A 14,493-nucleotide genomic window follows, 5' to 3' on the forward strand; every position below is an offset into this window, starting at 1 on the left:
GCATTATGTTAAAAGTAAGCGATCTACGTTACTTTAATCACAGTTCTTAACGTGTTCTGTTTATTGTGTGTGTAGGCTGAATGGCTGTCATCTGTCAGAGAGATGCTGTGCAGCTCTGGCCTCAGTTCTCAGCTCCAACTCCTCTAGTCTGAGAGAGCTGGACCTGAGTACCAATGATCTGCAGGATTCAGGAGTGAAGCTGCTCTCTGCTGGACTGGGGAGTCCACATTGTGCACTGGAAAGTCTCAGGTCAGTTTCCCTCAATGGTCAAACAGTTACAGCAAAATTTCCACCTCAGAGGATGTTGAACAGATTTACCTCCAGAAAGTTAACAGGTTGAAATTAATGAATAGATGATGTCGTCTCAGGGCTCGAGACACATTTTCTACTGGCTACTATCTTTATAATTTGGTGTTACCCTAACATATGTGGACCCTTTTATTAGACGTGAAAATTTCCTTGGTCACCTACCATCCATCTGTGTACATTCATGTGAACAGATTCACTCACTTTAAATAAGTTTAAAGGAATACTTCGCCGATACAGAACCGGCGTTCTATCATTATAAAATTGCTATTATAATTATAATTAGATTGCTGTGCAAAAAAAGCACATCATTCACTGTGGACGGTTTTAGTTTACTCCTCTGCTCCTGAATAACATCTCCAGCATCAGAGAAGTCTCGCTCGCAATCGCAAAACCCGCAACCTGCACCCATGTCCAACACAGTACCTACATTATTTTTCCCCTGTTTCATTGAAATTATGTTGTTCAGCCGTCGGATGCCCTGTTCCGTGCAGGACTCTGGCCGAGATTACCCCCACTAGGAGTCTTTACTTGTTGTGGAAGTACCAGAGACAACCGAGAACCCGAAGCAGTCTTTAATTCATAATATCATCCAGAGGCGCACAAAGCTTTTGGCCGTGATATTATATATTGTATTATATTATATAGATATCTATATATTATATTATTTAGATATTGAGCTCCGGGAGTCCGCAAACGGCAACAATCACTTCTCCTCCATGCTGCTGTTCACGCTGGACTGCAGGGAGTGAACGTTGATTGGCTGTCATGTTACGTCCGTCAGGGAGTGACCGCTGATTGGCATTGTGGGAGTTGTCATTGTCACTCTCTGCCTTTTCTCGGTCACGGAGAAATTTATGTTACTATTCGACTACATATATGACCCACTTTCAATACAGATTCATGTCTCCACCGGTCAAGTATTCCTTTAAGTTCATGTTTAGAATGCATAGGGGGCAGTGCTTAATTTGACACCTCCTGTGTCTCTATGAAGAATGAATCGCCTAATTGAAAAAATATCTATTACTGTTTGTGTAGTGCTCAATGCTGTTATCCGTCTAGTTAGTCTTTATTCCCCATTGAAGTTCCACAAAAATCTTGCGTTAGAATTTTCGTTTTGAGGTAAAATGGGGGGAGAGAGGGGGGAGAGAGGGGGGAGAGGGGCAGAGGGGCAGAGGGAGGGGGGAGAGACAGAGGGGGGAGAGAGACAGAGGGGGGAGAGGGACAGAAGGACAGAGGGGAGGGGGAGACAGAGGGGGGAGTTGGGAGAGGGACAGAGAGGGACAGAGGGGGTGAGGGAGGGAGGGACGAAGGGGGGAGAGGGACAGAGGGGGAGAGGGAGGGAGGGACGAAGGGGGGAGAGGGACAGAGGGGGAGAGGGACGAAGAGGGGAGAGGAACAGAGAGGGGGGAGAGGGACAGAGGGGGTGAGGGAGGGAGGAGAGACAGAGGGGGGAGTTGGGAGAAGGACAGAGGGGGGAGAGAGACAGAGGGGGGAGAGGGACAGAAGGACAGAGGGGGGAGAGAGACAGAGGGGGGAGAGGGACAGAAGGACAGAGGGGAGGGTGAGACAGAGGGGGGAGTTGGGAGAGGGACAGAGAGGGACAGAGGGGGTGAGGGAGGGAGGGACGAAGGGGGGAGAGGGACAGAGGGGGAGAGGGAGGGAGGGACGAAGGGGGGAGAGGGACAGAGGGGGAGAGGGAGGGAGGGACGAAGGGGGGAGAGGGACAGAGGGGGGAGAGGGACAGAGGGGGGAGAGGGACAGAGGGGGGAGAGGGACAGAGGGGGGAGGGACAATTTGTAGTGTTATCTCTGAGTAACAGCTACTTCTACTTATGCATATGGACCATCCTTTACACTTTTTCTATCCTAGGTATTGTGGGCTCATGGTTTTGTTTAGGTGGGATATGTATGTATACATGTGTTGTGTTGTGTTGTGTGTATGTATGCTGGCTGCTGGAACAAAAAATTTCTCTGCTGAGATAAATAAAGTATATCTTATAATAAACTTAATGATGTATTGACTAGTATATATTAATAAAACATCTCTAATTAAATATTTCAACAGAAGTCCTACATTATGTTAAAAGTAAAATATACTTTACCTTACTTTATTCACGGTTCTTGACGTGTTCTGTTTATTGTGTGTGTAGGCTGAATGGCTGTCATCTGTCAAAGAGATGCTGTGAAGCTCTGGCCTCAGTTCTAAGCTCCAACTCCTCTAGTCTGAGAGAGCTGGACCTGAGTACCAATGATCTGCAGGATTCAGGAGTGAAGCTGATCTCTGCTGGACTGGGGAGTCCACACTGTACACTGGAAACTCTCAGGTCAGTTTCACTCAATGGTCACAAGTAATACAAGTAACACCACAAGTAATACATCAGAGGACATTGAACAGATTTACTTCCAGAAAGATAACAGGTCTTAACAAATAAGTAGAATATGTCCTCTCAGGGCTCAAGACACATTTTCTACAGGTGCCAATTACTTTGTAATTTGGTGGCAACCTAACAAATGTGGTCGCAGCCCTTTATTAGAAGTGAGAATGTCCTTGGTTATGTACCATCCATCTGTGTCCATTCATGTGAACAGATTCACTCACTCACGCCAGTGCCTCGACATCTTTCATCACCAACCAACTCTTCATCCTCCTCCTCCTCCTCAATTAAATACCTAGTAATAATAACCGGCTGCTGATTGGATATTATACTCCAATTAGGATTCATCTTCTCTGGGTCATCCTGAATAGTGCATTTCTTCACATGCTCGTGAATAGCGCTAGTGCTGCGGTGACATTTCAATGAAACTTTGTACAAAGTACAAACCAATGTTTTAGTTTTCTGCTCAAAGTAGAGTGTCTTTATGGGAACTCAAGTGGGTCGTGTTTCCCAATAGAGAGATCACACCGGCGCCACAATACAGCTGTGCTATAACTCAGCATTGAACTATACCTTGGCAGTCTGGTATAATAATACCTTTATTTTAAAACCTGTCCCGTTCATCGCATGTTCCTACAATTGTACAAACTGAAAGGAAAAGAATCAAATAAGAAGCAATTCTATCAAAGGAAAAATGACAAGATGCCTAATTTATTTTTTAACAAGAACTTAAACATGATGGAACAGTGCATCTGCAGATAGATCTAGGCCTGAACAAGACGCATGAATAATAAACCTCCTCCTCAAAAAGAAAATCTAATTCAAGCCAAGAACATGCATCAAATTTAAATGAACTGAGAGTATGTATATATTTTTTTACACTGATGTGAAGGATGGGCCTGCTTTTTTGAACTTAATTAGTTAATTAGTTAAGTTAATTCTTGGGCTGATGCCGCACACGGCGACATCAAGATTTTCCTCCACGCTGCTCAGCTGACATCTCCTACTTGTTTTTCAAGTAGGCCTATGCCAGGGACGAGAATTTCTTTTCACACATATATATCGACCCAAAGGGTGTAAGAATGTCCATAGCCGCCGCAGACAATGCGGGGTAGTCCTGCGCAATTGAAAGCCAAAATTCATCCCCCCCGAAATGTGGCTAATAGCCCACTATTTTTGTTCCGTATTATTATCAGGCCCCCAGGAGCAGTGGAAACTTCCGTAATCCACCAGTGCTGCTCAGCAAGCCTGGTATTGCAGCTGTTTAAGCGGGATGTGGACGGGTCCCTCGATTCAAGAAGCCCAGATGTAGATATCTCCGTTCTTTCCAATACAAGTGGGGAACAGGAACGTGTGTCCGCAAAAAATGTCTGGATATCAATCAAAGGCTCATAATTATCTTTATACCTTGTACTAATAAAATGTAAGTTTTCTCTTTTCAAAACGCCACCTCAAGCGTTTTATTAGTCGTTTTATTTTATTATTTTTTTGGCAGGAGAAGGAGGGGGTGGGCAGCTTAAAGGAGTCGTATTGAAACAAATGTTGTTTCGGCCCGGCATCCAAGAGGGCTCAGTGAACGGCGCCGTTAAATTCTCGTGACCGAGGTTTTTCCTTTTACTTGACATAAACAGATTTTTTAATCCGCTGTCCTTTCTTTAATAGGTCAATGATTATTGTCAAGCGGGAATTGTTTTGAGTTTGCTTAGTGGGAGCGACGCAATACATTGTTTCTGTTGGTTTATTTATTTATCTTTTTAAATCATCTCGCCCCCGGACATTTTTAACGACCCCCCGAAAACTTTGCGCGACCCCCACTTTGAGAACCACTGATCTAGTGTATGCCTATCTCTCCATATATCTATAACTCCTAGTTGCTTCATTTGTATGTTCATGTACTTGGAGATATGTGTCCTAGCTTTTCCCCCGAAAATCAAGATCCCATCCATTTCCGCAGCTGTGACATCAAATAGCTCCTCAAAGAATGTCTTTTCGTTGTCCGGTGGCGTGTACACATTAATCAATGGAACCATTTGTCCTTCCATTTTTCCCTTAACCACCACATACCTTCCTTCCCTGTCACATATTTCTTTGTTTGTTTCAAAGTTTTTAATTAGTGTGGCCACCCCTCTCCTATGAGACTGCTTAAATTAGCTGTAAGACGCATTGTTGTACCCATATCTTTCAAATTTTTCATGTTCTTGTAATGACAGGTGTTTTTGTAAAAAATAACCTGCACCTCCTCCTTTCCAAATTTTGTTAACACTTTCTCCCTTTTTATCGGATTGTCCACACCATTAACATTTAATGACACCATTCTAATACCCCTATGTTGCATAATAATTTATCTTGAAACATTCTTCTGTTCTCCACATGTCACATAACCCAATATGTAAAATAACAACAACTGCTGAACTATTTTTTTTTTTAACAATCAGAACATGAACTTCCAAGCCATTCGGGGTTTAAAATATGTCCCCCTTTCCTCTGTTGGTAGGTGAGAGGTAGAGCCTTTCCAAGTGAGAGGGTTCCCCTTAGTGGCGGAGATCTCCTCAGGCGTTGATCTCCCGAGCTCACTTTTAGAGTCCAACATCTAAATTCCAGTCATGTCAATACAGTAGATGATTTGTGTCACAAACGCCTTGGCTCGATGGCGTTGAACATAGGGAGACAGACACCGTCGGGTAACGTTAGTTACAATAATCTATATTTATTAACAGGTATTTCCATGAATCAATAGAAAAGGTAACGTAAAGAGTCATGCACATCGGCAAGACATGTGTAATGCATAATGCAAAAAGGCATTGCGATCCGCTGCCCTCAAACCGCGTCTAGCCAGAGCCGATCAGAGAGGGCCGGGCAATGAGGCCACAGGACACCGGCTATATCCCCGGCAGCCATAAACAAGGATGGCTCCAATTCCCTCATTAACACAGGAGCACTCTAGCTCCCCCTGCAGGTCAAAGTGAACAGTACAAGACTCAATCAAACAATATGCAACAATATCCCTAGTGCTCAAGAGCACCCTACAGGGAAAGGGAGGAGGAGGCCTGGCGCTCAAGGCACGGAAAAGCCAGGGTGTCACATGAAACACAGGTTTTAAAGCTTATGATATCTAGTACTCATTATCTAAATTGCTAGAGATTTAGAATTCTTTATTCAAATATATGAAAAAGGATATAGAATAACATTGTTAATTGTGTACCCAATGAAGAAACAAACTCATTAAAGCTCTTCATTATGAACTAATAAATAAGGAAAGCCAAGGATTAATACTTGTTAATTGATAGTTAAGTCCAGCTATATTGTAACAGCTGTAAGCAGTGGTGTAGTGGTGCTGGGAGAAGTGGGGCTACTCTAAATGTCTTAAAGCGCCCTGTGTTATAAACAGGGACATTAAGACTACTCTTGCATGTTTAGTGCACCCATAAATGGGCCAGTAATGTTGGCACATTGTCACTTAACTTCTGCTGCTTGGCCAGGATTGACTTTGCATCAGTACTGGCCCACAGACTATAGGGGGAGACCACTACATTATTATGCATTCTGAGTGAACTATTCCTGATTCCTTAGTTGATCCACACATGAAAATTGGACAACTACTCTCACCGTGTAAGCAGTCTATCGGCCAGTCGTTTATTTAGTAAACGTCTCTTATAACAGATGATGTAGGCCAGAGTGCTACCATTAGAAAATTAACATTATTTGTCAACGGGGGTTTGCAAATATTACTGCAAGGTATTGTATGTTACTTATCTTAAATGTATTTTAAGTTTCACATTAATACATTTAAAATTCAAATAGATTAAGTTGTTGTGAGCACTGCTTCATACAGTAGGTCTGAACATCACTGACCGCTTTAATGAGTCACTTAAAACGTTAGAACGGAGAATGAATCACAGGAAGGCCTGGGCCCGTTCGCTGATCTTTCATTTGTTTTCTGACATTAAAATGTCGTCACCTTTTTGGGCCATCACCAGTTTGCACCCCTGATAATAATACTTTTGATCATGTTAGTGGTTTCCCTGATTGATCTATAATCTAGATGGTAGTACAATCTAACCGAGTTCTAGGTAAAGGTGATACTTTAATCAAGTGAAATATAAAGAAGCCAAAAGTCCTGTCGTTGTGTGGACCTCGCTCCACAGCGGAATAGAGACTAGGGCTTGGGGCGCTACAATACTGATATATTATGTGGCCGTTGAATACCCGCTTGTTTCCGGGAAGGCCTTCTTCCACGGGAGGCGCTGTGGCAAATGGTCCCAATCCAAAGGTGGTGTGGTTTAGGAAACCTAACGTATTATGTGTGAGAAGCTTTGTCTTGGCCATCTTCAACCGCTGGCCGGAAGGAGCTCCACACATCCACACACACCTCGCCGCCGGTGTCCCTTCGCTGGACCAGGAAGTGCTTCATAACCTTGTACGTCACCAAGGCAACGCCACTTGTGTTTGGAGTAGGACGTTCACAAACTGGTTGGCAGACTGGAAAACACAGGATTTTACAAGTGTGTGTGTGTGTGTGTGTGTGTGTGTGTGTGTGTGTAGGTTGTCTGGCTGCCTGGTCACACAGGAAGGCTGTGCTTCTCTGGCCTCAGCTCTGAGGTCCAACCCCTCCCATCTGAGAGAGCTGGACCTGAGCTACAATCACCCAGGAGACTCTGGAGCTGCGCTGCTCTCTGCTGGACTGGAGGATCCACGCTGGAGACTGGACACTCTCAGGTATGGAGAGGACAGCTCACCACTCAGGGACAAATTGTCCTTCAAGGATTCATGCCGCTGCTAGATGAAGTGGTTTGAAAAGGCAGCTGTAACAGCCTTCATAATGGAATAAAGAACGAGACGGGCACTGTAGGTTCACTCAACGAGTATCACTGTATTCTTCTTCTCACACTTTACATCACATTACACAGTCTCAGTATAACACTAGGTAAGTGCGCCATCTGGTGGTGTAGTGGGGTAACAGGAACAGCACATAATAAGACTGAATACAAACATATTCCCCCTCTTTTAAGAAGCTTAAACGTAACCAAAAGAACAATGCCACCTCTGACATTAGCAGGGTTGTGATAATTCAAAACTCAGTGGTACAATAACTCATCAGTAGTGCAATAACTTAAGTGCCATTTTATCAGCATCAACATAAAACTTCACCTTAGAAAATGTTGCTCAAATATAACCAGCAGCTTTACTGTCATCTCACTTTGCCCTTTGCATATAAACTGGAGCAGGTAAACTCTTGAAACCCGTAACCCGTATATAATGTAAACTTAACATGACATTTTCAGGTATGTAAATCACAACAGCCTTGTCTCAATCGAATACAGTGTCCAACATAAACAGTGTCTATTCCACATTCAGTAGTCAACACTATTTTTTTTCAGTAAGCAACAGTATTTTTTCACGTTTTCACAGCAGTATTTTTTTCTTTTTATTCGGTTTTAACTCATTCTCTTCTCATTTAGCGTTCCATGTGCGCCCATCCTCCAGTACGAAGGCACTAGAACCAGCTTTGCGCATCACTCTGGCAGGTCTCTGAAACTTAGACAGTTCCTTTTTCACATGGAAAGGTTTCTTCACTCTGACTAAACTTCCCTCTTTTATCTTTGGCACACGTGCTCCCCTTTTCACATCAGTGTATGTTTTCGATGCCTGCTGTTTGGCACCGACCCGACTGCGTAGTTGTTCTTCTGGCAGTGGATCAGGTTTGCGAGCAGGGCCAATAACCCGTATATAATGTAAACTTAACATGACATTTTCAGGTATGTAAATCACAACAGCCTTGTCTCAATCGAATACAGTGTCCAACATAAACAGTGTCTATTCCACATTCAGTAGTCAACACTATTTTTTTTCAGTAAGCAACAGTATTTTTTCACGTTTTCACAGCAGTATTTTTTTCTTTTTATTCGGTTTTAACTCATTCTCTTCTCATTTAGCGTTCCATGTGCGCCCATCCTCCAGTACGAAGGCACTAGAACCAGCTTTGCGCATCACTCTGGCAGGTCTCTGAAACTTAGACAGTTCCTTTTTCACATGGAAAGGTTTCTTCACTCTGACTAAACTTCCCTCTTTTATCTTTGGCACACGTGCTCCCCTTTTCACATCAGTGTATGTTTCCGATGCCTGCTGTTTGGCACCGACCCGACTGCGTAGTTGTTCTTCTGGCAGTGGATCAGGTTTGCGAGCAGGGCCAATGTCTACTTTGGTACGCATTGCTCGGTTGCACATGAGCTCATGTGGTGACACTCCTGTGGTGCCATGTGGAGTAGCATGGTAAGTGAGCAAAAACTCCTGTACGACACGGCTTTCATGGCCTTTTCTCTTGTTCGGCAGAAAGCAATGTCTCTTTTAGAATGCGGTTCCAGCGCTCTACGGCTCCGTTTGCTTGTGGATAGTAGAGCGACACTTTCCAAGGTACTCTTACTTCTGTAGGGTTTCCAAACGGGGCAAACACGGTAGACAGAAAGGAAGTTATTGCTGCCATTGTGATGGTAGCAGTGGAAGCGACCTCCGGCCACTTTGTGTAGTAGTCAATCAACGTCACTGCAAAGCGACAGTCCCAGCTGGCTGACTCAAACGGTCCCACAATGTCCATGCCCACTTTCTGCCATGGGGCACCAGGTGGTGGGATGGGCTGGAGAGGAGCGGCATGTGTCTTGGCACTTTTGTCATTCAGCCGGCATGGTCCACATGCACGGACAGCCTCCTGCACAGACATGTCCATACCGGGCCACCAGTATAAGTCCCGCAGCATTTGTTTAGTGCGGACGATCCCCTGATGTGTCTCATGTGCCAAGTTCACCAGCTGCTTCCTTAAGCCCACTGGCACAAGTCGTCAGTGAGAGCCCCTGTAGATAATCATATCTTGGATTGAGAGTTTATCTCTTGTGGCGAAATATGGTTTGAGCTCATCTGGTTGCGCTTTTGCTGTCTTAGGCCAGCTCCTATGTATCTGTGTTCTAAGGGCTGTGAGCTCAGGGCACGCCTCACATGTATCCGTAAACTTGTTCACTGAGAGAGCTTTGAGTTCTGTGTCCAACAGAGCAACGAGCTCTGGCTCTGTTACTGGCTCTGTATCCTCTTCTGCTGGGAGGGGTAGACAGGAAAAACAATCAGCAACTTGATTTTGTGAGCCAGGACGGTACTCCACATCGTACGTGAAGCACAAGAGTCTCGCAGACCAACGCGCAATGCGCATACCAGCGCAGCCCAGACCTTTTGTTGCGAGCAGTGTGGTCAAAGCTTGGTGGTCTGTGCGTAGTGTGAATCTGGTACCCCATAAGAAAGCCCTCCATTTTTCGGCAGCCCACACACAGGCTAACGCCTCCTTTTCAACGATAGAATACTTGCGTTCTGCAGGGTTAAGTGTACGTGAGGCACATGCAACCGTGCGCTCTGTTCCATCTGTGTGTAGTTGTGTCAGTGCCGCCCCCAAGCCATAGTCTGACGCGTCTGTAGACACGAAGGTGGGGAGGCTGGGGTCGAAGACGGACAGCGCTGGGATGTTCACAATGCAATCCTTAACAGCCTCAAAGCTCTTCTTAGCTGCTGAAGTCCACTGGAATTATTCCTCACGCAGACATGCTCGCATGGGCTCCACGATCGATGCATAGTTGTACACAAACTTCTGGTACCACGCTGTGAGCCTCAGGAATGAGCGCAGTGCTGTAGCATCTGTCGGCAGCGGAGCCTCTGGGATGGCTTTGACTTGCTCTGTGAGTGGCCGTAGGCCCTGGGCAGAAATCATGTCCAAGGAACCAGCCTATACTGATTGAACTGGCATTTTTCCTCGTTTAGCTGGAGGCCGGCCCGCTTGATCGCGGCGAGCACCTCCTGTAAGTTGAGGTCATGTGCTGCCTTGACCTTTCCATATATTATGACATTGTCCAAATAAAACTGGACCCCCTTGCAGCCTTTCAGTATAAGCGACATCATCTTGGAGAACGCACTTGGGGCTGAGCACAGTTCGTATGGTACACGTTTGAACCGGAACAGGAACTACAGCGGCACCTGTATCTACCACTAGTTCTGCTGGAGAAGAAGCTGACTTTGCATTAATAGTCACTTCACACGTTATTTTCTGAGCTGGCCTATTTTGATAAATTCCCAGCACGCCAACTACACTTACAGTTCTGGCTGGTCTTTCAGAAGACTTACATACCTTTGCAAAGGGTCATTTTATTGCATTTCCGGCAGGTCATTTACAGCGCAGGGCCGTCAGAAGCATTTGCAAGAAGAGTAGATGACCCACACCTAAAACATCGGTCCTGTCTTGGTGGGTCCTTTGTAGGCGCAGCCTGGTGGTTGTTCATCCCTCTGCCTTTGAATGGACGTTTAGGCTTCGCCGTCACTGCTTGCACCGGAGCCCGCACATCTGGACCCAGCGTTCGCGCATATCCAATTGCGGATTCCACTTGGACTGTGATTTTCAACGTTTTCTCTAGTGTCAAGTTTGCATCACTTTGCACCAACAGTCTGTCGCGCACTTTAGCACAGCTTGCATGCTCAATAATCTGATCACGTATCATTTCGTCTGTTACCTTCAAATCCGCACGTAGTGGCTAGCTCGCGCAGGGCGGCAACTCACTCTGTAATGGTCTCCTCCATTTTCTGAACCCTTCGTCTGAACGTGTGACGTTCCACCACGACGTTTCTTGCAGGAATGAAGTGTGCACACAGTGCATCCATTGCTTCTTTGTAGGACGCACCTGCGTCTGCAAGTGTGTAAAACACACACTGGCCCTCTGTACCCAGACAATGTAAGAGGATTGCACATAACCTCGTGTCTGGCCAGTCGTCCCCCTCCGCGTGTATGGCTAGTAGATAGTTTTCAAACATCTTAGCCCAAGTGTCGAACGGAATTGTAGGTTGTCCGGCACCCGGCAGAAATAACGCAGGTAGAGGTACGGTATTCATCCTCCTCATCGCCAATTTGTTCTATACTAAACTTGTACTTGTTAATTTAATGGAATAAAGAACGAGACAGGCACTGTAGGTTCGCTCAACGAGTATCACTGTATTCTTCTTTTCACACTTTACATCACATTACAGTCTCAGTATAACACTAGGTAGGTGCGCCATCTGGTGGTGTAGTGGAGTAACAGGAACAGTACATAATAAGACTGAATACACAACATAACTCATGTTGTGTACAACGTTATGAGACGGCCGATGATGAAGGTGAATGTTTCAACATGCTGCTCTCACTTTGTTTTCCCCCCAGTGTGGAGCACAGTGGAGTGTGGAGGCTGAAACCAGCTCTAAAGAAGTGTAAGTGTTTGATTCATCACATCACACACTCACTACTGAGATGGAAAGTCCATCCACACAGCAGGAAGTGAGATCAGATCCTACTGGGAATGAGGATGATGGCTGACATCATGTATCTTACTTATATTAATAATGTCGACCATCACAATTAAACCTGCTTGTATAAAACCCAGGAGGTATTACATTGTTATATTATGTATTGGATAGTGAGTAGTGTTGTGATTATTATCAGACATAATCATGATAATCATCATTAAGGTAACATCTGGGCTCGGGGGAGGGGGAGGGGGGGAGAAGCCGGAGTCTGAAGCTGTTCCTCCTCATGAGATGATAAAAAAACCACTAACATCTGAACACTCCCCAGTGCCTCTGTGGTCACCAGCTCATCATGTCTGGTTCTCCCTCAGATGCCTGTGAACTCACCCTGGACCCCAACACGGCCCACAGACTCCTCTCTCTGTCTGAGGACAACAGGAAGGTGACGTGGGTTAGAGAGGACCAGTCGTATCTGGATCACCCAGAGAGATTTGACTCCTGGCCCCAGGTGTTGGGTAAAGAGGCTCTGACTGGCCGCTGTTACTGGGAGGTAGACAGGAAAGGATGGGTTGGTATAGGAGTGACATACAGAGGAATCACAAGGAGAGGACAGGCTGATGACAGCCTGCTTGGATGGAACAACAAGTCCTGGAGTCTTCTTTGTGATGATGATCGTTACGTTGCCTGGTACAACGGTAGAGAGACATACATGCGTCTCCCCCCCGCTAGCTCCACCAGAGTAGGAGTGTATCTGGACCGGCCTGCTGGCTCTCTGTCCTTCTACAGAGTGTCCCCAGGTGGAAGAGGGTCCTCAGACACACTGACACACCTCCACACCTTCTGGTCCTCCTTCACCCAGGAGGACCTCCTCCCGGGGTTTAGGTTATGGAGGGGTGGTAACTCAGCGTCTCTGTGTCGGTTTTAGACAAACACACCCAAACACACACACACACACACAGACATACACACAGACACAGACACACACACACACACACACACACACACACACACATACTCTTCAACCACATGGGTGGAGAACCTGACACCACCTGTGTTTTGGGGGGTCAGCGGGGTGACTCAGTGTCTCTGTGTCGGTTGTAGACACACACACACGCACGCACGCTCACACACACACACACACACACACACACACACACACACCCACACACACATGAAGGGTGCGTGAGGTTTACTGGGGAGGGGGGGTGAGGGGGGTGTGAGAGGCTGATCAGGATGGAGGTGGGGTACAGACTGATTTACATTTACATCTGTTTCACCTCATTTATATTCTTTTTTTTTTTTTTTTTTTGGCCTACGAAAAGCTTTTTCTGCCGTCAGTTCAGCTGAACATTTACTGTATTACAGTAACAAATAAACATTTGCTTTGTTACCTTTTTGTACTTGTGCGCTGATTTCATCATTACATCCCCCGAAAGAAAGTCTAAACATTTTCTCACCGCAGTGTTTTTCATTGTACTTCACTGCCATTACTGTACTGTGAGTTTTGCCAAGATAGGTAACATTGGTGTATTTTCAGAACTCCAACAATGTTGCAGTATCAACTATAGGTGTACAGCATGACTCTGTGGGATTGTGAGTTCAGCCCATTGGAGCTCATTGGATAGACAAATATGCATTGTTTCCTATTCTGCTACGATTGTGTCAACGCAATATTTATATTGTATATTCCCAGTATTGTATTACAATATGGCAACAGGGCCGTGCAGAGACCTTTGAGGGGCAGGGGTGCTGATTCAGAAAAGGCTTTAGTGTTATGTCCGATTTGATACAACCCTTTCTGTAGCATTAATACTGTATGTAAAATTACATTTTGTTTGAATAACGGTGGCAAGGTAAGGCCCCACGTTTCATTTTTAGTTGTACATCCAGGTTAAATTGTGGATTTAGTATCATGTAAAACTCCCCATCGTCTGTAGGGATATAGCCTGGATACCACGATGTACGATCGTATGGAAGATTACACGATGCGTTTGGTTTGAACAAGGGGAATTCATTATTTAGAATAAAGAGGACCTAATGTTAACAACTCTTGTTCCATGTGCAGTTGTTTGAATAAAATGGACTTTATTTTTTAAATCCTCACGGAGCCCCGGCGCTGGCCCTCTGGACGGGGGCCCCGGGCTCCGCCCCCCTGGGGGCGTCCAGCTCCACGCTGACGGCCGACGCGGCGTCGAGACCCTCGAAGCACAGCCCCCTCCTGGGCTGGACCTCCTCCTCCTCCTGCTGCTCCTCCTCCTCTTGCTCCTCCTCCTCCTTCTCCTGCTCCTGCTGCTCCTGCTCCTCCTCCTGGTTCACCCCCGGGAGGGTCAGCCCTCAAATAGATCAAACGGGGGTAAAGGTTCTTTGGTTCTTTATCGATCCAACACGGGGAACCAGGAGGTGAGTTGTGACGATGTTTCGTTTCACGAGGAACAGAAGCTGAACAGTTTTTGAGCGCGTAGTTTATCCGCGGTCTGCATTTGAGTTTATTCAAAGCAGACAGAGAC

The 14,493-nt window shown here is 45.7% G+C and overlaps 1 protein-coding gene across 2 annotated transcripts in view; it reads left to right on the forward strand.

Moving 5' to 3' along the window:
• The window catches only part of LOC307074784 (uncharacterized protein), a 146,851-nt gene extending 133,925 nt beyond the window's left edge, over window positions 1-12,926 (forward strand). For both annotated transcript variants that reach the window (XM_079735129.1, XM_079735130.1), the window contains 5 exons: window positions 76-249; window positions 2,459-2,632; window positions 7,226-7,399; window positions 11,904-11,950; window positions 12,358-12,926. In XM_079735129.1, coding sequence (XP_079591255.1) covers window positions 76-249; window positions 2,459-2,632; window positions 7,226-7,399; window positions 11,904-11,950; window positions 12,358-12,911 — 1,123 coding nt within the window. In that variant the 3' untranslated portion in view covers window positions 12,912-12,926. The remainder of the gene's footprint in view (window positions 1-75; window positions 250-2,458; window positions 2,633-7,225; window positions 7,400-11,903; window positions 11,951-12,357) is intronic.
• Window positions 12,927-14,493: the final 1,567 nt, after the last annotated feature.

Source organism: Pollachius pollachius (assembly GCF_949987615.1).
Source record: "Pollachius pollachius genome assembly, chromosome: 4".
NCBI classification, from domain to species: Eukaryota; Metazoa; Chordata; class Actinopteri; order Gadiformes; family Gadidae; genus Pollachius; species Pollachius pollachius.